This window comes from Malania oleifera, chromosome 1 (genome assembly GCF_029873635.1).
Source record: "Malania oleifera isolate guangnan ecotype guangnan chromosome 1, ASM2987363v1, whole genome shotgun sequence".
NCBI lineage: Eukaryota > Viridiplantae > Streptophyta > Magnoliopsida > Santalales > Ximeniaceae > Malania > Malania oleifera.
The window spans coordinates 153,360,560-153,387,134 of NC_080417.1; the positions used below are offsets into that span (position 1 = coordinate 153,360,560).

At 32.8% G+C, this 26,575-nt stretch overlaps 2 protein-coding genes across 2 annotated transcripts; one reads left to right on the forward strand and one right to left on the reverse strand.

Annotated features, from left to right (window-relative positions):
• Positions 1 to 1,558: 1,558 nt before the first annotated feature.
• On the forward strand, positions 1,559 to 17,211 carry LOC131156263 (uncharacterized). Its single transcript, XM_058109806.1, has 6 exons — positions 1,559 to 2,202; positions 5,793 to 6,132; positions 16,047 to 16,131; positions 16,253 to 16,339; positions 16,449 to 16,691; positions 16,902 to 17,211. The coding sequence occupies exons 1-6, from the start codon at positions 2,039 to 2,041 to the stop codon at positions 16,976 to 16,978; spliced, it is 996 nt and encodes a 331-aa protein (XP_057965789.1). The 5' UTR covers positions 1,559 to 2,038; the 3' UTR covers positions 16,979 to 17,211.
• A 26-nt stretch (positions 17,212 to 17,237) lies between these two features.
• Positions 17,238 to 19,806, reverse strand: LOC131156259 (zinc transporter 2). The gene is made up of 3 exons (XM_058109795.1): positions 19,151 to 19,806; positions 18,213 to 18,268; positions 17,238 to 18,108 (listed from the first exon to the last, which is right to left on the reverse strand). The coding sequence occupies exons 1-3, from the start codon at positions 19,602 to 19,604 to the stop codon at positions 17,581 to 17,583; spliced, it is 1,038 nt and encodes a 345-aa protein (XP_057965778.1). The 5' UTR covers positions 19,605 to 19,806; the 3' UTR covers positions 17,238 to 17,580.
• Between the last annotated feature and the right edge of the window lie 6,769 nt (positions 19,807 to 26,575).

The window sequence follows — 26,575 nt, forward strand, 5'->3', positions numbered from 1 at the left end:
AATCCAAACCCAACCTCTACGGCTCTTAAATAGCGAATCGAGTTCCCAAAACTTATAAATCACAGTACAGAACATACTCACAATTCCATTCCCTACAGAACTACCAAAACGGAATTGAAAACTGAGCCTTACTTTGATTTTTAGCTAAAACCCAAAAACGCTCGAAACGAAGATCCGTCCCACAAATCCCGAAGAGAATTCTTCCCTGATCCTTGTAGTAACATCGGATCGACGATTCTAGGAAAGTACGACGAAGAAAACTAAAGAGAGAGAGAGTGAGGTTCGAGTTCCTAGAGAGAGAGAGAGAGAAGATTTTTGATTTCTTAGCTTCTAAGTAACAAGAATGATATTTATAGTCCTTTGATACTTATAAACAATTTTTATAATTTTTAATTATCTTGGTAAACTATTGCCGAAATACTTTAATGTTTAGAATTAATGTTTTGTAAATTCAATTACTCGTTGAATTCATATATTTATTTATTAAAATGAAGTAAAATGAATGTATTAATTTTAAATATAATTAAAATAACAATGTCCATAATTTTTTTTAAATAATGAAAGTCATTTAGAAATATTTTTAATACTTTTTAATTATTATGTATAATAAGATCCTTTTTTATGAATTTGTGAAATATAATAATTAAGTAAATTAATTATAACAATTTTTTTATTTTAACATTTTAATTTATTTTATATTGATACTATTTTAATTATTTTTTAATTTTTATAATATCCAAATGTAAAAATGAACATTGTTTAAATCAAAATTTTAATATTTTTTACATTTTAAAAATATTAGCTAAACATGTTGCTTATTTTTTTTTCTCTATAGTTTTTAATTTTTATTTATAGTTTTTGTTTTCACAAATTTTTTTCGTTATACCAAACAACTCCTAATGAATGATGATGGTAAATTATTAGTGAGCCAATTAAATTACAAAAAAAAAAAAAAATATCCACAAAATATATCTTCTAATTTTGAAGGACATTTCAGTATTTTACATCAATATCCATGCCGATATGAAATTTTCTTTTTGGATGCATTTGTTTTGGTGATTAAGATTGATCAATAAAAACGAGTAAGTAAATAGCACTTATGAATGTGATATTGTATATTTAAATTGCTATTTGCAAAGAACAAATTAGTTGTGACAAAATATTTTTAATAAATATAGCAACATAGCAAACAAAGGCGGCTTGTTTTTAAATGAAAAAAAATAAAAAAAAGTGAAGTAAATGTTTTAGAAAATATTTAAATGAAAAAAAATAAAAAAAAAGTGAAGTAAATGTTTTAGAAAATATTGCAATATTTTTTAAGATTTAAAAATTTTATAAGCATTCCTTAGGATTTTAATTTTTAAATTGAAAAAAAATTATAAGTACGTAGAAAAAAAAATTCTTGTCAAGCTTTTAAAAAAATTGAAATTTTTTTAATCTTATTTAGGTATTTTTTTCGAATTTAACACTATATTAAAATTTAAAAGCATAAACTTTAAATATTTAATATTAATTTTATCTAAATTTATATAAAATTTAATATAATTTCATAGTAGACTTTATTTCATTGCAGTGTCCTGAAGTCTTCTATCCTTCACAAGTGATTGAGCTAGGTGTCGTTCCATCGTCGGATCACTTGAATTAGCCCATCATCACGGGTGATGGAGGGCTGAAAGGACGCGGCGTACGACTCAGAAAGGTAGACTCGATCGTATATTACAATCCTATTTTCTCTGTCCCCTCTCCCTCTCTTTCTCCCTCCCTGTTTTCTTCGACACTCGACCCTGCTCGGCTCCCACGATTCGTTTTCGACGCAATTGCTCCAACACTCAAAAACCGGGAAGAACATGATTGATCGATCGTAGCATCAAGATCAGTTATTGCTACATCTGTGTGTTTTCGCGAACTTTCTCTCTCCCCCGTGTGTGTGTTGTCTCTCCCTGTGCATATCTGGAGGACTCGCTATTTTTCAGAAAGAACACTTTAGTGGCTTAAGAAACTCTGCGGGTCGTGATTCGATTTCAGAAGAGGTACAAGTATGGCGGGGATAGCTATAGTTTTGGATCTGTTACGGAAAAATCCGAGTTTCGGTTCCCAGAAAACCGTACATTCGAACGGTTTCTTCTCAGCAGCAGTTGCAGCTTCCGCCGCAGCTGTATCCGTGGCCGCTGGAACCCCTTTTGCGTCTAGGCCTTTCTTCGGGTACTCTCATTCTCTCTGTCCTCTTTTAGGCTGTGATGTTGTTGCCATTGGACATTATTCATACTTGGGGACGAATCCAGTATTTTCTTGAATTGGGGCGACAAAATAAAGGACATAATAATAAAAAAGCTAAGAAGTAATACTCAATAGTAGTAACAGTTTTAGATGTAAAAGAAGGATGAATTTAAAACAAAACATATAAAGAATACTTCTTTATTGCTTCTGTGAGAAATATTTTTTGCATACTGAATTTGTTCTCCACAGATAGATATAATGGGTTAATTATGTTAGAAAAGAAATATAAAAAGGAAAAATATTTAAACCAGGGGAAATACAACATTTGTTAAAAAATTTATACTTGCTTTGCACTTTCAAATTTATTATATCATTTGTATTGTCACCAATTTGCTGTTCTTCAATATGCGTCTCTGTGTGTAATGCTGAAGGCTTTGGGCCTACTCTAAAATTTTTACGATGACACACACTTACTTCTATTATGACTGTTTCTCTTCATATGGATTAGATGATACATATTATCATATTCGGAGTAACTGCTAGTTTGCTGGGCTGTTATTTGTTGAATCATTTTGGTGCCTTGGAAAATTTTCTGGAAATTGTTTTTAATTGTTTGCATACTGTTTACGTACAAATAATGAACTAATAATTGTATTTGTAAATGTTATAAAACTTCAAATTTTATAGGTTGCCAAAATCGTCCTATTAGTGTGGCACTTGATGTTCATATCATTCAAATTCAAAGTACTGAGCTAGCTAGAGTTAGAAAAAGAAAAGGATTTAGGCAATGTAAAATGTATACAACGTGAGGATGATATTGTCTTGATCAAGGAAGAAGACATAAAAGAAAGATGATGATGTTACTCTAGTAAGCTATTAATGAAAACAAAGTAGAAGGTTTAAATTTATAATTGACAAATGAGGAAAATGCTAAAAATATGATATTTGTTTGCAAAATTATTGTTAATCAAGATAAGTTTGCTTTTAAAAAAATGATGAAAAATGGAAAGTTATAGGGCCAGATAACATCTCAATTGAAGTTTGGAAATGCTAGGTGATAACTAAATTATATGGTTTACTAGTTTATTTAGCACAATTATAAAAACTAAGAAAATGTCAGACGAATGGAGGAAAAACACTTGAATACCTATATACAAAAATAAAGAAGGTATTCAAAGTTGTAATAACTAATGCGGAATTAAATTTATGAGTCTTGCAATGAAACTATTTAAAAGGGTAGTTGAACAAAGATTAAGACCTTGGGAAGGGAGATCCTTGCTAGAGAATAATTAAGAGTTGGGTCAAGGAATTGTTAGGTTTAGTTAGTAGTTTATTGTGTGTTTGGTTTAATTAGTAGACTATTATGTGTATTTGGGGGCTTGTATGTAGTATTTGTGTATTTCAGGGGTTTGTTTGTAATATAATGTAATTTTAGAGGTTTATTTATAATTTCTTGTGAAGAGACGTTCTTGTAAATAGTGTGTAAAAGTAGTCATGTTGTGGGCAGCTGATGTTGAATTTGAATTGAGTTGTGAACATGAGTTCCCCCTGTATCTCCTCTCTCCTCCCTCCCCCTTCCCTCCTCTTTTCTATTTCTTATAATCTCTCCCATAGTTGCAGATCCTTGATGCTACCCTTGCATCATAGTGTCTTAAAAAATCAATTTGATTTTATGCTTGGGAGATCTACTATAGAAGGTACAGATCTTTTAAGAAAATAAATGAAAAATTTGAGGAAAAAGAAGAGGGAATTGCATATGATTTTTATTGACTAATAGAAACCGTATGCTAAGGCATATGGGGAAGTTCTATGGTGGGTTTTAGAAGAAAATGACATATGTAGTAGGTATATTGATGTCATTAGGGATATGTACATAGGAGTAATGATTAGTGTGAGGACTACAAATGGAGAGGTTAGGGAATTTATAATTACAATAAGTATACGTCAAGGATCCACGTCAGTCATAGTTGGAGGAATATTGGAGAAAAGGTTAAACTGATAGTCAAGAAATTAGTAACATTAGTAGATTTCGATACCTTGCATTTATTATGCAAGATGAAGGAAAAATTGAAGAAGATGTAATGCATAGGTTACAACAGGTTGGGTAAAATGGAGAAGTGCTTTGAACGTGTTATGTGATCATAGAATACTCATAGAATTAAAAGGGAAGTTCTATAGAACAGCTGTAAGACCAACTATGCCATATGGTTCAAAATGTTGGACGTCGAAGAAATAACATATCCAAAGCGTAAAAGTTGTTGAGATGAGAATGCGAAGGTGGATGAGTGGTATAATGTTTAAAGGTAAAGTAAGGAATGAAAATATTCATGGCAAGTTAGGCCTAGCTTTTGTAGAAGATACGATAAGGGAGGGATGGATTGGATGGTTTGAGTATTTGCAACGTAGCCCAAATAGTACACTGGTGAGGCTTGTGAGTTAATTACTGTAAGGGGCAATAGGAGGATAGGGGTAGACTTAAAATACCTTGGAATGAGATAGTAAGAATTTAATAACCCTGAATTTATTGGAAGAAGTTGCCCATGATTGTGTAAATTGGTGGAAAAGGATTCCTATAGCTAAGCCCACCTAGTGGGACTTGAGGTTTGGTTGGTTGTTGTATCATCCAAATTCAAGTTCTGAACATGATAATATGGCTATTCCATTTCACGTAATTAATTGTGAATTAGTTCTACTATCAAAATGAATAAGAGCAGAAGGAGATTAATTTTACAGTTTACACATTGAAGTTGATGTGTAATTATATTTCTTAGGAAGACTAATCCTCCTCAATGCTTTCATGCAACGTTAAGTTTTTAAATTTTTTTTTATAGATTTAGGAGAACTCTTATGCTGTGTTTAGGAACATGGAATTCGAGCCTTGGATCTGGATTTGTTTGCCTTGCAAATGAGCTTAGTATAATTTTATATTACACGTTGTCCACATCAATACAATTCTAAATCTAAGGCACAAAAATTCGGTGCTCTCAAACTTGATGTCGGTGCTTTCTTGTATGGTTATCTGATTCTAATTTTGGTTGATAAGTTTTTAATAATAGTTTGTAATTGGAAATATCTTGCATATTTGTTGCCACATAGACGTGTAGTTTTGTGGGATAATTTGTGATGCAAATGCATTTGTTTCCTCACTCCATCTTTCTCAATCTACTTTTTATCATGCATTTTCCATTTTCCGTTGTAGCATTACCCAAGTCTCAACATGCTGAAGCTTTTTTTGGAATATATATATATATATATATATATATATATATATATTTTGGAACAAAAATATACATTTTTTTTAATAATATAAAAATATATTTTCTCATTTAATTTGTTATTTTGTGTGGTGTCAATTATTACTGGTCAGTATGCATGTAATTTTCCCCCTTTTTTCCTTGTTTCTTCATTTCTTTTCCTTGGACTTGCTTTCAACTACATATCTTGCTTCAGATTTTTGAATGTTGGGGCAAATATACCATCTAAAGCCACCCATTTTTTGCTCTGCAAATGTATACTCTGTATGTTTCTTGGGCACATATTTGTTTATATATTAGTGTTTAACTCTCGTTGTGCAGGAATGGGGGCATATCAGTTGCTCATTGTGATGCTGGCGCAGCAAGTGTTGAAGATTATGTTTCAGAAATACGAAGCATCTCTGGAAATATCTTCCATCATGATTCTTTGAAATACAGTACAAAAGAGTACATCATTGAGCTGAAACCTATATTATCAGCCTTTGGATTGAAGTCTTTTGCGATGACATCCTTGAGGTCTTTTCTGATATTCTATTTGCCCCTTTTGGAGCCTCGTATGGACATGGAAGAAGATGATGATTTCCTACAAGATGCACAAGAAGAGCGTCGTGTTGATTTAGTTGTTCCCTTAAAAAAATCAGTGAAGCAAATTGTCCGGGAGGTGAGTTTTGCTAAAATTTCCTCTTCTCCATTTCATGAAGATTTATAGTTTAACCAAGCTGCAATTAATGCTTTGTTGGTTGAGTGATCTTAAGTCATTGGAGTCATTTAGGGTTTGTTTGATATCAATACTATTTTCTATTTTCTATTTCTATTTCTACACAATGAAGAAATAGATCATAAAAAACACGTTTGTTTAGGAGCCATTTGGTATCACTATCAAAAATAGTGAAAGCAAAAACCAGAAACGAAAATAAAAAACTAGAAACATAAACTAAAAATCAGAAACCAACAACTTGTTTGGTTAGTATTTGTAAAACTAAAACAAATTAAAAACTTAATTAAAAAGTGCTCGTTTTTGTCCTTAAATCAAGTAATAATATAGAAATATGATTAAAATAATAAAATTTGAAAAAAACACAAGAAAACAAATACTATAATAAAAATAAAAATTGTTATAATTATTTTGCTTAATAGTTATGCTTTCAAAATTTACTTTACAATAAAATTTTTATTGTACATGAAAATTGAAAAATAGTAAAAATATTTTGTGATTGGCTTTATTATTATTTTTGAAATTTATCTTTATTTTTACTTTAATTATATTTAAATTCATATGATCATTTTATTTTAAATTTAGTTTAAAAGTGTATGAATGAATGATTTGATCCAAAAAAATTATCTGAAAATCGTAAAATTTGATTTTTAGTTTTTTCACTAGCAGTTGAAAGTTGACAATAAAAGTAGAAAACTGGAAACATAAACAAAAAGAAAATCAGATTTTATGGTTTTTAGTTGTTTTCGGTCCCAAGCCCAGTTAAAGGAGGAGGGTTGCGTTAGGTAGCTGACAGCCAGTGTAAAATTTGTCAGATCACTATGATATGAATTCTTACTGAATATTTGCTGGGGCGTCCCCTACGAGCGACGCTTTGTACTTGTACCACCTGAGTGTAGCGAAAAGTGGGCGAGGGTGGGCTAGGTCGTCACCCCGAAGCGACACGCTGTGTCGGCGCCCAGGTACGGTGTCAAATATGTGAGGGTTCCTGCATCATTCTGGACGTGGGAAGGTAAAGACGTTAGTTCAGGAAACTATGATTAGATTAGTAACTTGGAATATAGGGACACTTATGAGTAAAAGCATGAAAATTATGGATACAATGATCAGAAGAAGAATTAATATAATTTGCCTTCAAAAAACTAAGTGGGTGAGGGAGAAAGCTAGAGAAATTGTTAAATCAGGATTTAAATTTTGGTACACTGGAAAAGAAAAGCATAAGAATGGAGTAGGAATTATTATAGACAAAAACTTAAAAGATAGTATTGTTGATGTAAATAGAGTAGTGGATAAAATTATAAAAATCAAGATGGTATTAGGACAAGAGATAATAAATATCATTAGTGCTTATGCTCTTCAAGTCAGCTTAGTAGAAAATCTTGAGAGACAATTTTGGAAAGATATGGATAGCAAGGCATACTAGGGACTTAGAAAATAATTATAGGATAAGTTCTGAATGAACATGTTGGAAAGGATAATAAAAATTATGAGATGATACATAGAGGATATGGATATGGAAACAAAAATGAGCCTGGGGAGATGATCTTAGATTTTGCTATGTCATATGATTTTAGTATTGTGAATACTTGCTTTAAGAAGAGAGAAGAACACTTAATAACCTTTAAAAGTGGACAAAATAGAGGTTAAATAGATATTAAGAGGGTAGATCGTTTATCATGCAATGATTGTAAGGTTATTCCAGGTGAAAGCCTAACCACACAACATAGAGTCTTAGTGTTAGATATATGTATTAAAAAATGGAAAAAAAAGATAAAATAAACTAGTATAAGAGAACTAGGTGGTGGAACCTAAAAGCAGAAAATATAATAAAATTTAAAAATAAAATGATCAAAGATGGGGATTGGACTATAGAGGATGGGATAGATACAAATACTCTTTGGAGTAGATTAGCTAGCTCTATTAAAAAAATAACAAAAGAGATTTTAGGTGAATTAATGGGAAGATTCTCAAATAGCAAAGAAAGTGGGTGGTGGGATAAAGATGTACAAAAAGCCATAAAGACAAAAAGAATTTGATATAAAACGTGGTAAAAATGTAGAAATAGGGATAACTTTGAAAAGTATAAAGAGGCAAGAAAAGATGCAAAAAAGACCGTTAGTGAAGCTAAATACAGATCATTTAATAGTTTGTATGATAGATTAGATACAAAAGAAGGGGAAAGAGATATATTTAAACTTGCTAAAGTTAGAGAAAGGAAGAGTAAGGACTTAGGAAATGTAAAATGTATAAAAGTGAGGATGATATTGTCTTGGTTAAGGACGAAGATATTAAAGAAAGATGACGAAGTTACTTTAGTAAGTTATTTAATGAAAACCAAATAGAAGGTTTAAACTTAGAATTGTCAAATGAGGAAAAGACTAAAAATATGAGATTTATTCGCAAAATTAGAGTTAACGAAGTTAACTTGGCACTGAAAAAGATGAAAAATGGGAAAGTTATGAGACCAGATAACATCCCAATTGAAGTTTGGAAATGCTTAGATGATAACGGAATTATATGGTTAACTAATTTATTTAATACAATTATAAAATTAAGAAAATGCTAGATGAATGGAGGAAAAACACTTTAATACCTATATTAAAAAATAAAGGAGATATTCAAAATTGTAATAACTATCGTGGAATTAAACTTCATACGATGAAACTATGGGAAATGGTAGTTGAACAAAGATTAATGTTAAAAACGAAGGTTTCAGAAAATCATTTTGGTTTTATGCCTGGGAGATCTACCTCAGAAGTTATATATCTTTTTAAGAAGATTAATGGAAAAGTTTAGGGAAAAGAAGAGGGACTTGCATATGATATTTATTGACCTTGAGAAAACATATGATAGGATACTTAGAGAAGTTCTATGGTGGGTTTTAGAAAAAAAGGGTGTATGTAGTAGGCATACTGATGTCATTAAGGATATTTATGATGGAGTAATGACTAGCGTAAGGATTATAGATGGAGAAACTAGATAATTTTCAATCACCATAGGTGTACATCAAGGATCCGATTTGAGTCTTTATATTTTTGCTTTAGTGATGGACCAATTGACTAAGAGTATTCAAAATGAGGCTTCATGGTTTACGTTGTTTGCAGATGATATTGTATTAATTGATAAAATTAGGGACAAAGTAGAGGCTCAATTAGAATTATGGAGAGAAACTTTGGAATTTAGAGGCTTTAGGTAAAGTAGAAATAAGACATAATATATGAAATGTAATTTTAGTAATGATAGGAGGAATATTGGAGACAAAGTTAAACTTTCTGATGAAGAAATAAATAGCACTTGTAGATTTCAATACCTTGGATATATTATGCAAGTTGAAGGAGAAATTGAAGATGATTTAATGCATAGAGTTAAAGCAGGTTGGGTAAAATGGAAAAGTGCTTCAAGTGTGCTCTGTGATCGTAGAATGCCCTTAAAATTGAAAGGAAAGTTTCATCAGACAGCTATAAGACTAGCTAAGCTATATGGATCAGAATGTTGGGCGACGAAGAAACATAATATCTAAAAAGTAAAAGTTGCCGACATGAGAATGCTTAGATGGATGAGTGGTACAATATTGAAAGATAAATTAAAGAATGAACAGATTCACGGTAAGTTAGGTGTAGCTCCTATAGAAGATAAGATAAGGGAGGGACGACTTAGATGGTGTGGACACTTGCAACGTAGGCCTCATAGTGCACTAGTGAGGAAGAGTGAGTTAGCTACTATGGGGGGTGGTAGAAGGGGTAGGGGTAGACCTAAAATAACTTGGGAGGAGATAGTAAGAATCTGTCAAAAGAAATGGTTCCTGATCGCATAAATTGGCTGAAAATGATTCATATAGCCGACCCCACCTAGTGGGACTTAAGACTTGGTTTTGTTCTTGTTGTTATAGTTGTTTTCGGTAACCTGTTGTCAGAAATTTTAATATCCAAAAAAATTTCTTTTGAATTAAATTATTCATTTAATACACTTTAAATGAAAATAAAATTATCATATAAATTTAAACATAATTAAAATAAAATACATAAATTTCAAAAAATAATAATAAAGCCAGTTATAAAATATTTTTACTATTATTTAATTGTCGTTTCCGTTAAAATTTTTATTGTGAAGTAAAATTTGAAACTATAATAGTTAAGTGAAATAATTATAATAGTTTTTATTTTATTATAGTATTTTTTAAATTTGTATCATTCAGTAATATTTTTTATAATGTATTTGATTTGAAAAAGATGAATATTTTTTTAATTAAGTTTTTAATTTATTTTATTTTTATAAATATTAACCAAACAGGTTGTTGGTTTTTGGTTTTCGTTTCTGGTTTTCATTTTTGTAATTTTTAACAATGATACTAAATGGCCCCTTAATAAGTCTGCATTTTTGCATTCACATTGTTTAGGTAGCGACTCTATTGTGTCAGATTTTGTTGACTGGGTGCCAGAATGTCAGCTGTATGAGTAAATCTGGTGTTATGAAAGTCCTGACCTTAAAATAAATAACCGATACCCTGGTCTAAGTATGATGAGCACAAATTTTAGGGCACCTACAATTGTGGAAATTGTTTCTTCTTTCCATTTTCAGTTATCTAAAGAATTACAAAAAAATATCACTTGTTTTTTAGTTTTCCTATGTATAAAAAAGTTGGAAAATATTCCAGCTTTCTGAAGTTTGTATAAAAATTTGGAAAACATCAATAATGTGTTTTCTATTGGAAATTTGAAAAACTGAGGCATATTTTTGTAGTTCTTTATGTTAAGGTTTGATATATATTATTGGCCCTCAACCTAACAGCTTAAGCTTTTAGGTAAAGTGGTAATCTAACATAGTCTCTGAGCTGGTTACCAGGAGGTCTGAGTTCTAGTCTTCTTGACGCGTTTAATGTCTATCTGTCCATGTGGTGTTAGGCTGCAGGCATAGGGGAGTGTTAAGGCTTGATATATATTGTTGGTCCACAACCTAGCAGCTTAAGATTTTCAGTAAAGTAGTAATCCAACACTAGAAAACTTGAAAATGGAAAATGGATAAGTTTTCCAAGACCAAAAACAGACCCTTAATTGTTAGGATTTTATTATAGAAAGGCATTCTCTTTCTGGTTTCTTAATTTATTTTGCCGGTGCAATATGGATTTTAGGGGATCCCAAGAATTTATTCTCTTATTTCCCCAAACATCCGTTCGAGCTGAGCAGCAGAAATAACTGAGAAATAGTTGTCAATTGATCTGTGAAAACAAGTAAAACTGGAGACTTAAAAGTTTTTAATAGTCATAAGATATTCAAAAGGTTTTAATATGACTGTAATTAGATTGTTAATTTCAAACATATTTGAGAAAGTAATTTTAAAGCAGCATAAAAATATCAATTTTTTTTCTGGAATTATATGGTTAAATGCGCCTAATAATTATCCCCATAGTTGTCTGATTTGAATTGTGATTCAAAATCGCATTTTTGGGAGTTGGGAATTGAGAATCAAATCGAATCATAAGATTTGGTAGAAATTTCCGAAACGGATTCTAAATGACATGCATATACTGATATAGGTACAAACATACAACAAACAAAAGATAAATGTATTTAAATTTTAACAATAAAAAGTTCATATTTCATGTCTGCTTTCTCTAAAGAATGCAAAGGGCAGGAGTCAAAGAAAATATAGTAAAAACTGAACTCTATTTTGTTTAAGGAAAGGAATCAAGAAAAATTAAATCTTTGCTGTTTATCTATGATTAAAAAAGAATATTTCATGCACATTCTTTCTCTAATTAAAAAGAAAAAATAGCTCAAAACAAAACTAGTTTAACAAACTACTTAAAAACTAACATTTGAATCTCAACAGCATAGTGAAATATGAGTGCCACCTTAGCTGACTAGTGTTCTGCTTTTCAATGGCAGGCAGAACAGTAGGAACACTCTACTCCTCCAAGAGTGAAGCATGGTTTTGTGAAGGAAAAAGAAGACCTAAATTTGTGTTTATTTTTGCCTCTTTCTCAGTACAAAACTGACATAGAGAATGAATAGAAGGCAAAAAGAAGGCTGTTTTGAGGTTTTAAACCAGTCAGGTCTTACTAGGTTTGATAAGTTCAGAATCATGTGAATTGATCAATTCATATTTGTTCATCAAATTCAGGGGTTGAATTGATATATTTGGCAACAATTTGGTTGCTTTTAATTCTCAAGTAAGATTCAAATTGATTTGGTGTGGAATTGATATGAATCATAGGATTCAAATTGTGAAACAGAAGATTCCAGCAACTATGATTTTCCTTGCTGAAAGTTTGATCTAATAGCATTACATCCCCATTTTGATGTGCTTATTGTTAATTTTTGTTAAATAAATGTAGTGGTATTAACTGGATTATTGTGAATAAAAAAGTGGTATTAATTGGATTTTTACTCAATTTCATCCCCCTTCTCCCCCCCCCCCCACCCAAAAAAAACAAAATCTCTTCCATTTATATGTTGTGCATATTCCATACTTTAAGACTAGTAGAAAATCATTCATATAAAAAAATATCTTGCAGCATCAACTAAACTAAAATGTGGTTGAGATGATTTGGGTACCTTGTCAAATAATGCACCAGCGAGGAGTGAGCCAATTAATGTTAAGTGGCAGTAGAAGCTGTGGACTGAGAATAATGTGGACAGTGATAACTCACAAATTGTTAAAGGATATTGCCCAAGATTGTGTAAAATGGTGGGAAATGATTCATGTAGCCAACCCCACTTGGTGGGGTTTAATGCTTGGTAGTTGTTGTATTATATCTACTAAACTAATGCAATAATTGCTGAATAAATTATGATTGAAAATTTGGAATTTATAAATTTTTGTAAACACCAAATTGTAACATTTTGATAGTGTTCTGAAGATCGCAATGTGCTGACTGATTTATGTTCTAAATAATGTCTTCTATTCAGTCTATGGCTCTTCCACCAGGATTGCACTATGTTATCACAACCCAACCTCGCAGTTTATTTATATTCCTGTCTACTTGTCAATCAATGTTTTGTGTAAGATTAGATTTTGAGTTCTTTTTTTTTTGGGCTTTGTCACTCAATCCTCATGGATAATGAATTTCTTTTGTATGGAAAGTGTGTGCGGAGGCAGCTGCTGGTTTTGTTTGAATTATGTAGTAGTTTGCCATTGCATGCTGGTTTTTGGCTCTATTGGCTGAGTTTTAACTCTTGGCACTCCCAACTTGATAACTGTATTGTTCTCTATTGTTTGTGTCACCATGTTTTGAGTTATTTCCACTGAAGACTCACCCTTATCTTTGGTTTAAAACGTTTCCATGAGATCACTTATTTGTTACATGGAAAACATGAAAAATACTTCAACGTAGGCAAAAATTCCTCTATGAATTCATGTTGAAGTGGAACTAGGAATCTAGGGCCATGAACTGGGATTCTGTGGTTATTCGGAATATCCATGTTGGTTGTCCATCAGCAATGCTTCTATTTTGTCTGCTTGTGCCTTGTTTGATGTGGTCATAAATCATCTTTATCGCCCTTCTTCGATTGGAAGTTTTGGTTTGTTCTCAGAGATTCAAACTTAGCTGTTTATGGGTGTGGTTTGTGCCCAATAATCTGTTCTCAAGCTTGCTTAACATTGGGGTGAGCCTCCCTCAGGGGCAAAATAGGCCATGTCTATTTCTTCTTTTTTTGTTTGAAAAGTTAGATATGGGAACTTATAGAAAGCAACCACACATTGGACTTTCAGCTTTCCCATTCGGTAGCCCTTGAAAATTTTTTTACTGCTTAGAATGAGTACTTGTGCAAAAAAAAAAGGTACTTGAACCACTTTTAAAAGAATTTTTAAGTGGATTTTAAGAAGCAATGAGGGATGTCTTTTTTGACCATTTATAAGCAGTATTATACTTGGGATGAGGTAGTGAGGAAGGATTTGATAGCCCCTTAATCTAATAGAGGAAAAAGCTTTGAATCGGGTGAATTGGCAGCAAAGGATTCATGTAGCCAACCTCGCCTAGTGGGACTTAAGGCTTGCTATTGTTGTTGTTATAAGCAGTATTATTATACAGTGGGAATTTTGTAATTTTACAACTCCATCCTTCCCTCCCTCTCTCTCAGCCTGGGAGCAGGAAAAGCCCTTGCTGAAAGACCTGCCAGAGCTCTGTACCTCTCCTCTCACTGCCTCTGCCACCAGATACCGTTGGTCGAAGTCCCCCCTGAGTCTACTCCTCTGGATCTCGGTTCTCTCCCCCTCTCCTGTCTTCTGTCTCCCTCACCCCTCCTACTCTCATTCTCTCTCTCTCCTCGACCGTGTGGCAGAAGCATGCTGTCTGCAACTACGTGCCACAAGCACATCCTGTGGCTGTAATCATTATTGTCATGCGTCCATCAGCATTCATTGTCATTGTCTCAGTTTATATTTCTGAATGGAGTAACTGGGCATGTTTTGGGTGCCAGAGCCCTTGCTTCCCATTCGAGCTGTCTAGTGCCATGCTGAGCCGCTTCTCCGCCATGGTGATGCTCTGCTAGATCTGGTGGTTGCCTGCATTGCTCCCTCTCTTGATTTCTATTTTATTAGTTAGAAATTAATTATAAATTATAAAAAATATTATAAAACTAATAGCATTATAAAAATAAATTTAATAATAAACCTATTGTTAATTAGAAAGCAAGAGTTATATATTATTTATTTAAAATAAGAAATATGAAAAATGTGAATTAAGAATTTAACATAAGATATTAATTAATTTTTAATTAGAAACTACTAAAAAGTCAATTAAAAATTTAGCATAAAATATTAATGAATTTTTAATTAGAAAATCTTAAAATGTGAATTTATTTAATAAAATATTATAACATAATTTAAAAATCATATATTATTTTTATATATTATAATTTATTAATTATATTTAAATATATAATAATAAATATTATTGATTTATACAACACCTAAAACAAAAATTGAGTATCCAAAAATCACTTATTAATCCACACTTGTGACTTTCAGCAGTTTTCTAATTCAACACTTATTGTAGTTTTTATTAAATTCAGAATTTTTTCTGTAAAGTACTCCACGAGTGGTTCCAAAGGATCCAGGCAATAGAGGTACTAACATGAGTTCCATTGTTAGAATCTTTTTTTCGTAGTTTGGATCTGCTGAAACCAAAGAATCAGATGTTAGGATTCAATGCATTACTTAAATAGGGACTCTTTATACATGCAAAATTTTAAGGATTTTTTTCTTAACTTGATGCCACAGCACTCTGGAAGCATCTCTACAGCAACTTGACCATTCAGCATGCTTGCAACCTCACAATGCAAAAAGACTGAAAATGCTGGATAGAACCCCTGCCCAAGAATCTAGAACCCTTAAACACCAGTTCCAGCTCCAGTTAGTACGGGTGACTTAGCAGTGTGTTTCCTTTTTGATTTTATAGCATTGATTGATAAATTCTCATAAATTGAGCAGTGATTGCACATTAATACTTCAGTGTCCCTCCCCTTTGTGTGTGCGCGCGCGCATGTGAGTATTATTTTCAATAAAAGGCATTAATTTACATAACCCTCTCAATCAGTTCTAGACTCTAGAGTGCTGTCTCTTCTCTCTTCTATTTTTCCATCCATCTTTGATGTGCATGCCTCTATGGCACTTTACTTTTTGGTTTGTTTATTTTCGGTGCATAATCTAGAAGTTATATTGAAAAGATGAATGGGAAGATCTGAGTTGCTTATGTCCTAGTAGACAATTACCTCAAAGCACTGGCAACTGCCTGTTATGTGGGCTAGGTTGATATACTGGATCTGCCTTGTCTTTTTAACAATCATGCCAGGAAATTCCATAAATTGTTACTTTAGTGTTGCTTCCAAAATTAAGTGAAATATGTTTTCCACAATTTGCAGACAACTGTTGTAACTACCAGGCGGATTTTGGAAAGACTTGCAGTCCATTATGTTTCACAGCGGATGGCATGGAAACTTCTTAAAGGTACAAGTCACACACTGATTTAAAGGAAGAATCATTGCATGACATTGTATCCATATTTAACAATCTGCATTGCTTTCTTCATTAGATCTTTGAGGGAACTTATGAATTTGATCATGTACAGATGTTCCCAAGTCAGCTGTGCGCAAGGCCGGAAGGGGGCTGCCTACAACTGTTTACTTCTTTAGTGTTTGCAGAACAACTTTGAGAGGTTAAAATATTTACAGCTTTGTCTCTCTTTTCTTTAATTGATTGCTTCAAGCCTCCAATCTCACTATTTTGTGTCCCATATCCTTTTTTCTTTAAAACCCTCGAAGCAGGACATTTTCTAGGTATTACAGCATCTTGGCTTGTCCAAGTGGGCGTTGAAATCTACCAGTGCTTCTCTGGTATTTTCAGCTCTAAAGATGAGGTAGAGAAGGTCGATAAAGCAGAGAAGGCCAAGCTTCTTGGTAAAAAGGTTTCTGCTACAACTGTGAGGTGTGGTGCATCTCTTGTTTTTGCTTCCATTGGTGCAGGAATTGGTGCCACCCTTTCTCGTCCTTCGGCTGGTCAGTGGATTGGTAAGCACCCATATTCTGCACTTAATCTAAATCAACACTAAATCAACGCTGTTTAAGTTATCATTGAAATTTGTTTAGGATCCCCAGTGGATTGGAAACACCCATAATCCGCACTTAATCTAAATCAATTCTGTTTAAGTTATCATTGAAATTTGTTTAGAATCCCAACTATGTTTTATGATTTAACTGCTATTTTGAATTTTTCTGCAGGCTGTGCTGTTGGGGATTTGGCAGGCCCAGTTATTGTTGCAGTTTGCTTCGACAAAGTTTTTCATGTTGACCTTTAGAGCATCTGAGACTAGATTGTCTGACATATTCTTTACACCTGCTTTATACTCAACTTGTAAGTGCACATGCATATTGCAATTAATTATTGACGAGTGACTCAAATCAGGTGTTGGAGATCAAAGAAGCTACTGGGCAGGCCATATGTCAAGAAAATCCAATTTTGGAACCATAATTATTGTTTTTTCCTCCTACATTAGTAATAAAAAATTGATCAGTAATCCAAATTGAAACATGATTGAGGTATTACGATTTGTGTGATTCAGCAAACAATGTTCTCTGCTTATTTTAACTTCATGTGAATGTTTTGAAGCAAGGGAGATGATCAGTAAGGCAAAATTTGTAGTTCAGGGAAATGAGCAATACAAAGGAATTATCCTTCAATGTGCTTCTAGTTTTTCATCCATGCTCTAGAATCAAGAAAAATCCAACAGAATAAATTATATCCTTTCCCTGAAGCTCTCCTCTGTACATGGTGTGATTGAACAGTGAAATGCATGATGCTTGTAGTGTGAGACGAGAGCAGCAGCCTCCTTCCACCAGCTGGTGTTTGGAGTAAAAACTAGAAAAAAAGGCTGGCACCGATACCTGCTGCAGCAGGATCTTAGGTGTCCCAGATCATCACCACTGCAATGACCCCCACACCTAGAAGCACGGCCAAAAACCTATGGTAGGGCGTTTTGACCGAAACCATTTTCTGGGTCACACCATTCTTCGAGAGGAGATGGTTGATTGATACATAAATGAACACCCCGCAAGCCACACCCATGGATATGGCATATATCCAATCTGCGACTGCACCCTGGGTCGTGGCATCAATCACAATTCCAATGGCAACTCCTATTGGACTTGAAATGGCAAATGCAAACGAGTAGGCTATGCATGAGAAGAGGGGACGATCTGGAATCATTTGGAGGAGGGCTATTCCCATCGCAATGGCTGCAAAGATCTTGTGTAGGCAGACTGTCCATAAAGCTCTCCAGGCATCAGCATCTGTCTCTGCAACTCCGATCGCAATGCCCTCGAAGATGGAGTGGAAGCACAGAGCAATAATCAACAGTATGCTATCTCCAAGTGAAGTTGCAGTTGCAAGTGAGGAACCAGGAGAATGGGCATCAGTGCCATTTTCAACCTGTTACAGAAACAAACATCATTTCTTAAATAGCTACAAAATTTTTTTGGATGGTATAAATGAGTAATTTGTGACTTTGAAAACTTTGGAACTATTCATGGTACCTGATGATGGAATTCTGAAGTCGGATTGTCCAGACTGCTTTTGGCTTGTTGAACACCTGTGATGAGAAAATACGTGAGAAGATGAAACTGAACAGCCCAAAGATGGACATTTATATTTTAGGGTTTCTATTTACCTTCACTTGATTGTTTTAATCTAGGATCAAATTTGGTTTAAATTTAAATAAAATTTGAGCTCAAACCAAGCTTATGCTAAGCTGAAACATGCTTGTTCAAGTTCATTATTCATTTAGCTCTCTATTTTATAATTGAGCTTTAGTCAATTTTAATTTAAAGACAAATTTATTCAATAAATTGATCAGAGTGAATGAATATAAAAAGTTTTTAGGCAAATAAAATAATCAAATTCAAATAATTTGCGAAAAAAAGATCATCATACTACATTGAGTCTTAAACCAGCTGGCCACTAAATGAGTATTAAAATTAGTTTCAACAAGTCAAGTCAAGTCAAGCCCAGCTGGGACAACCCCAATGACCCAAGTAGTTATGCTCCCAGAAGTTAATTCAGTGCAAGGATAAATGTGAGGGGAGTTCAATCACTAGAGTTGAATCAAAATAAAAATTCAACTTCATCCTAGTTTTACTCGAAGTCAAATTAAGCTCGATTTTTAAAATATATCAACTATATGTAGAAATATAAATAAGAAATTAAATATATTTACAAAGATATAATACGTGATCACTTAAATATTAGGGAAAAAAATAATAATAAAATAACGAAAGGCAAGGCGAGACTTGAAATTGTCAACCATGGAAAAAGTATTCAACTGCAAATCCCCAAATTGCAATAAAAAGAGAGAGACTTTACATGCATCGGGAAATATTAACATAAAAAGTGCCAATCAACAGTAACGAAAATCAAATTTCAAATTTTTTTTTTTAAAAAAAAAAGGCAATGAAGACACCATTAGAGCACGAACCTTGAAGCTCGTGAACCCCAGGAGAACGAGGACTCTCTCGCTTCGCAAAAACGCCGCTAACTACACAATCAGCGAGCATGGTGAGCAGGTACCCGGCGCTCGCAAGCATAAACGCAAACGGGTACTTTTTCGGCGTCAAATCCCCAAACGTCTCGTTCGAATCGCTGAGGAAGTGCATAAGCGCCGTTCCCATGAACACGCCGCCGGCGAACTGCGTCCCCAGGGCCAGAAACCCCTCGTTCCACTTCACGAAGTACGGCGACATTCCGCCGGCGAAGGTCCCGGCGAAGACGACGATCAGGCACCAGATCTTGGTGAGAATCAGAGACTTCGACCTCAGATCGGGGTGGTCCGGAGAGGAGTCATCGTCGTCGGCGTGGGAGTCGCCGCCGTGGCCGGAGACGGCGACGGCGAGAAGGAGGAGAGAGAGGGAGAGGCAGAGGAGGCGAGACATAGGTGGGGATTGACGAAGGAAGAGAACACGATGGATCGTTGGGTCATCGCGAGGATTTTTGTGAATTTGAGGTTGAACCTTTAAATAGGGTTAGGTGGTAATGAAGAGTTCGTGAAAATGTCCTTTTCCTTTGTACTACACATACACAGAATTGGGGAAGAGAGAGAAAGTACTGGAGAGAGAGAGAGAGAGAAAGTACTGCAATGGGGACTTGACGACGAAGATGGAAAGAGTACTGCAAAAAATTACGCGTGGGCCCTGGGCCCAGTTATGCTAAACAATGGCAAAAATTTTCTCCCAGTCTCAAATTTTCCAACAATATTTTCATTTTTTTTTAATATAAATTTTCATAAAATTATAAAAAGTTAAAGATATTTTTATAAATCTTAATCTATTTTTATTTTAAAAATAAAAATATTTTCTTCATCCTATATTTATTCACATGAACGCTAAAAACATTCCAAAAGGATATTTATACCATGTTTGGAGCTCTATGTTGAGACCATAATTTGATTTTTGTTATTTTTATTTTTATAAATTTAAATAAAACATAAAATAAATGCATAGAATTTAAAAAATTTTAAATTTGAATTCATGTTTCTAAACAATTTTGGATTCATGTGCGTAATGAATAAATTATGGGGCAATGTTATCCATGCCCACCATGAGTTCACATTGTAGTATCAAATGATTGAAACACCTTGATTCTACTTGTCAACTCATTCTATTCCTAACATAATTATTGGGCCCTCACACTCAATAATTTTTAGGATCTAAGGCTAAATGCTATTTTGTAAGCATTCAATGTTATAACTTTAAAAATGTTGTAAAGAATGCAGAAAAATAAATACAGACGAGATAAACATTTTACATGGTTTGACTATACCTACTCAATGGACATATGAGATTAAAAATTTCACTATCTCGGGAGGAATTATAAGATTTTGAAATCGGTCTTGTACAAAATATTTCTCTTCTTTTTCTCTCTCATCTTCTTCCATTCTTTCTATTCGTATGCCTACTCCAAGTCTTATATGTGTATGTCAAAATGAGAGGGAGAGAGAACCCTTTTATAGGGTAATAAGGATAGCACATAATTTATGCTAGTGAAAAATGAAGGGACATAATTTATAGAGGTAGAAAATGAAGGGGTGACAGCCATCAATTTTTATGATTTTCATAATATTTCCTGACATCCATATATTAACTCTTTCTGTTAAGATCTTTATGATATCTCATTCCGATAAGATGAACCAATTTCTTGAATATTATAATAGACAAAATTTTGGTGAACAAATCTAATAGATTATTACTTGATTGGATCTGCTGAACATCTATATTACCATTCTTCTGGAGTTCATATGTATAGAAGAATTTTGGAGAGATATGTTTCGTTCTGTCACCCTTTATGTATCCTTCTTTTAGTTGAGTTATATATGCAACATTGTCTTCATATAAAACTGTTGGAATACCCTTGATTGATTGAAAACTATAATTTGCTTGGATATGAGAAATCATTGATATGAACCACACACATTCTCAACAAATTTCATGGATAGCTAGTACTTTAGAATTATTTGAAGATATTGCTGTAATCGTCTACTTTATTGACTTCCAAGAAATATCAATTTTTACGTAAGGAAATACATATCCAGTTTGAGATTTAGCGTTGTGAAGATCATATAAATATCCAACATCTGTATATCCTACTAGTTGAAACTTGAAATCAAATGAGTAGAATAGACTTAAATAAAATTACCTCTCAAATAATGTAGAATGTGCTTAATTCCATTTCAGTGTTATTGAGTAGGAGTAGAACTATATCTTACTAGTAGATTTATCGCAAATACAATGTCGGGTGTTGTATAATTGGCCAAATACATCAAAGAGCCGATAACACTTAAATATTGTACTTTAGGACAAAGTAATTCCTCCCCCTCATCATATGGTCGAAATGGATCATTCTTAACATCAAGTGATAACACCATCATTAGAGATCCCAAAGAATGAACTTTGTCTATATAAAATTGCGTTAATGTCCTTTTGGTATATTTAGATCGATCGATGAACAATAATTTTGCAATTTACATGTTCAATCTATAGGCCAAGACAATATTTTGTCTTTCCTAATTCTTTCATCTCAAATTTCGCCCTTAAATAATTAGTAGCTTTAGTGAGTTCTTTAGGAGTCCCAACTAAATTTAATTCATCAACATAAACAACAATTATAGTAAATTTGGATTCTTATTTTTAATAAAAGCGCATGAACAAATTAGATCATTTATAAATTCTTCTTTCACAAGGTACTCACTTAATCTATTGTACCACATTCGTCTAAATTGCTTTAATCCATATAAAGAACGTTGAAGTTTAATGGAATATAAATTTCTGGATTTTGCTTCAGGCAATTTAAATCCTTCAGGGATTTTCATATAAATTTCACTATCCAACGATCCATATAGGTATGTTGTTACTACGTCCATAAGATGCATGCTTAGTCGTTCTGCGACCGCTAACCCAATTAAGAATTTGAAAGTGATTTCGTCCATTATGGGAGAATATGTCTTCTCATAATCAATTTTGGGTTTCTACGAGAAACCTTGTACCCCAAGCCTTGCTTTATATGGAATAATTTCATTATTTTCATGTCGCTTACGCACAAATACCCATTTTTATCCAATGGGTTGGACATTTTCTGGTGTCTGGATTACAAGTCCAAAAACTTGTTTTTTTAAAAGAGAGTTTAATTCTGCTATGATAGCCTCTTTCCATTTTCGCCAGTCACTTCTATATCGACATTCATTAATAGATTTAGGTTCAAGATCCTTATTACTTCTGGTAATATTAGTAGCTATTGCATATGCAAATATGTCGTTGACAACAACTTTATTCTATTCCACATTTCTCTTGTGTAATGGATGGAGATCTCATTATTATTTCCAAGTACCTGTCCCTTTTCAAGGGATGTTTCTTAAGAAGTTTTCTTTTCAGGAGATTCCTCTTCAGAAGGTTCCATAATAGGGATATCATTTTTATGAGAAATGGGTTTGTAAATGTCAAATGAATTATCTACCTTTGTAACCTTTTCTGGAGTGTTTACAGATTTCAATTTTTTCTTTGTGAGAGTTTTATCTTTTGCACCAACAAACCTTCCATGCTTAACTTGTGGTTTAGGTTTATTAGCCGGCTGTTGTCCTTTAAGGACATCAATGCGTGCTGAAATATTTATAGCCAGATATATGAGATTTTAGTATGACCTTGATATCTGTAAAAAAAATCTAGTAACTGATTTGCAATCTCTTACAAATGTATAAACTTCTGAACTTCAAGTTCACTTTAATTTGTGCGAGAATCTAAATGAGGTAAACTCATAGCATTCCATGTGATTTCATGTTGTCCTTTAGACACAAATTTTGTTCCCCCTAATGTAGGGGAATATTGTTTCATAAAAATGACAATCTTGAAACTGTGCTCTAAACAAATCATCTGTCAAAGGTTCAAGATATCTAATAATAGAAGGGGAATCAAAACCAACATAGATATCAAGCTTACGTTGAGGACCCATTTTACTTCTTTGAGGACTAGGATATGCTGCACAACCAAAAGTTCTTACATAAGAAATATCAGGTTGTTGCCGAGAAACTAATTGCATAAGTGAAAGTTTATTGTAAGCAGTTGATCTTATACGAACAAAACATATAACATGAAGAATAGCATATCACCAAACAGATAAAAGTAATTTGGTTCTCATAATCATAGGTCTAACAATGAGTTGAAGTGTTTTAATAAAAAAATTCAACTAAACCATTTTGTGTATGGGTATGAGCAACGGGATGTTCAACATCTATTTCAAGTGACATGCAATAGTTATCAAATGTTTGGGATATAAATTTACTAGCATTATCCAAATGAATTGATTTAATTGGATAATCGGAAAAATGAGCTCGTAATCTAATCAGTTGAGAAAAAAGTCTAACAAATGCAATATTATAAGTAGAAAGTAGAGAAACATGTGACCATCTAATAGATGCATTAATTAAGACCATAAAATATCTAAACGGCCTAGTGGATGTATTGGTCCATATCTATCACTATAGATTCGTTGTAAGAAACTAGGTGATTCAATACTATCTCACTTGATAAAAGAATGTTTTGGTTCTTTAGTGGAAGACTATGTGAATTCTCAATGATTATTCGCATCATTGCATCTCCAAGATGTCCAAGACGATCATGCCAAAGTGTAAATAACTTTGGGTAATTGCACTTCTGGTGCAAGACATTATATGATTTAATTGCTTTAATTTTGCATAATACAATCCAGAAGATAAAATTTATAACTTTTCTAAAATTTGTTTCTTCCCAGAAACAATAAAAGTACTATATAAGAATTCTTTACTGCCTTCATTTGTAGTTTCAATGTGATATCCATTGAATTTTAAATCTTTAAAGTTTAACAGATTTCATCTGGCTATCCTGGAATATAAAACTTCATCAATTTGTAATAAAGTACCATTGGGTAACTTTATATTAGCTCTTTCGGAGAGCTAAATATTCCATTAACATTTGTTGAAGATATATTCAAGTAATGGAAATATTTCCTATCTCGAAAAATTGTATGTCTGGTTGCACTGTTAGCTAAACAAACTTCTTTCATAGAAATCTTTGAATTGATCAAAACTTTGGTACAATCCATGCTGCAATATATATTTTAAAAACTCATTATTATAATTGTTCATCACAACAATAAATATGATAATTTATTTATGGAAATCCAAATACAATATTGCATACTTTATATCTTAAAATATTACATCATTACTTTCATCTTGGTTTAAAAGGAAATCAACAACATCAAGATAAATAGAGTTAGATGGTCCAACATCAAGGTCTATTAGAACAATATTATCAACAAAATTTGTTTCAACTTCTTTACTCTTTTCCTTTTCTTTTATAGAGGCATGGTATAGATCTACCAAGTGTCTGGGCATATGACAAGTACACGACCAATGACCTTTTCCTCCACATTTGTAGAATTAATTTTCATGATACTTGGGTTGTTGATCCTAATCATTATCTTACTTTTGGGTGCCATCCCTTTTTTGGGGGTCATCCCTCTTCTGAGAGATTGCAGCTTCACGTCAATGCCAATGATTATTTCAAATATGGCCATGACCATGCTCATAACCATGCCTGCGGTCTCGTCCTCGACCACGAGATGTATTCATATTCATTTTAGGGAATGGGGTTGAACCAGGTTAACGAGTTTGGTGATTTTTTATCAAAAATTCGTATTTTTGCTCAGCAACAAGACATGATATAAGTTCAAAAAATTTAGTAAATTTCTTTTGTAACGACCCAAAAAATATAGATGCAAGATTAGTGGAATGATACTAAAATAATAATAATAAATTAAATTAAAATTAATTAATTTATTAAATAATAATTATTAATTAAATAATATAATATTATAATATTATATATATATATATATATATATATATATATAAAAGAGCAATTAGGATGTTGGAAGCATCATGATTCAATAGGAACCCTCCCTCACGAATTCACTAACTCTCTCTCTCTCTTAATTTTCTCTACTCCTCTAAGCAAAGTTGAAGAACAGACATCATTCTAAGGTCCCAACTCCACTCTTCTACGATTTAACCAAAGAAACCTTATTGTTGGCATGCAACACCACTACAGGGTTAGGGTAAGTAAACTAGATTATGTCAGGTTTATTTTAAACTATTCCCGATAAAATTTGAGTATGCGAATTTAATTAGATTTATGTTATTTAAAATATGCCCAATTTAAGTTGAGTATGTGAAATTAATTATATCCATGTTCAGATTTTATTTTAAAAATATGCCTGATTTTAATTGATTACGTAAATTTAATTATATTCATATGCTTGAGTTAAATTAAACTACAAGGGTTTGATTATAGCGGATTTTTGGAAATAATTTTGGAATTAAATTAAAATGTGGGGATTTGATCATATCGGTTTTTCTTTTGGAATATATTGGAATTAAATTAAATAGGTGAAAATGATCATATCCGCGTTTTTATTTAAATTTACCGAATATATATTTGTAAAAATCTCTCAGGTAATTTATGAAATTATAGTTATTATATAAATTGTGTGGCATGAGTTTATTTTATTTTATTGTATAATTGAGCAAATTTGGGGTTTTTGCGGAGTTATGCCTAATGTGTGATTCATTGCGAGTATTGACGAGATTGAGAATAAGGATGATATTTTGTACAGATTTTATACTAGGAATAATGATGAGATTACATGTTTTATTGCATAAATTACAATTATATGTTTTAAGAGCCTTGATATGCCGGATGTGATGAATGCTCAGTACCGTAGCTACATATGAGTATTAGTGCAGCCACACTGTTGTGAAAGTATTGGCGGTGGATAGTGGATTTGGCCTGAGTAGGGATGAAGTACCTCACTTGTTTCTAGACCAGGATGGGGAGGCAAATCGCACTTACAAATGGGCTACCTTTGATTTAGCTTTGGTCGGCCAACCAAAGTAAAGTCCAGTTTTCGGACTGCACAACCTGGTCATGAGGGTTAAACATGACATGCATAGGTCAAAAGGAGTTCAATTATACATATTTGTATATTTATGTGGTTCGGATTATGTGGTAGGCTTGAGTGTTGTTTCGAGAAAGAAGTATGCATATATTTATATGTTTATAAATGGCCATATTTGAAGGGCCTAACAGATGATTTTCAGTAAGGAAAAGTATACGTGTATATGTGAATAGAGTTCGGGTAGTAGGGCTAAAATGTGATGTGAAAGAAAGGTATCAAGGGAAATATATATATTTATATGCATACGTCTTTTGGATAAAAATGATTTACAATTATTCAAATGCAATTTTTAACTGTTAATTTATTAATTGAGTTATTTTTACACTAAACCTCATTTGAGTCACACACTGATAATAATTTA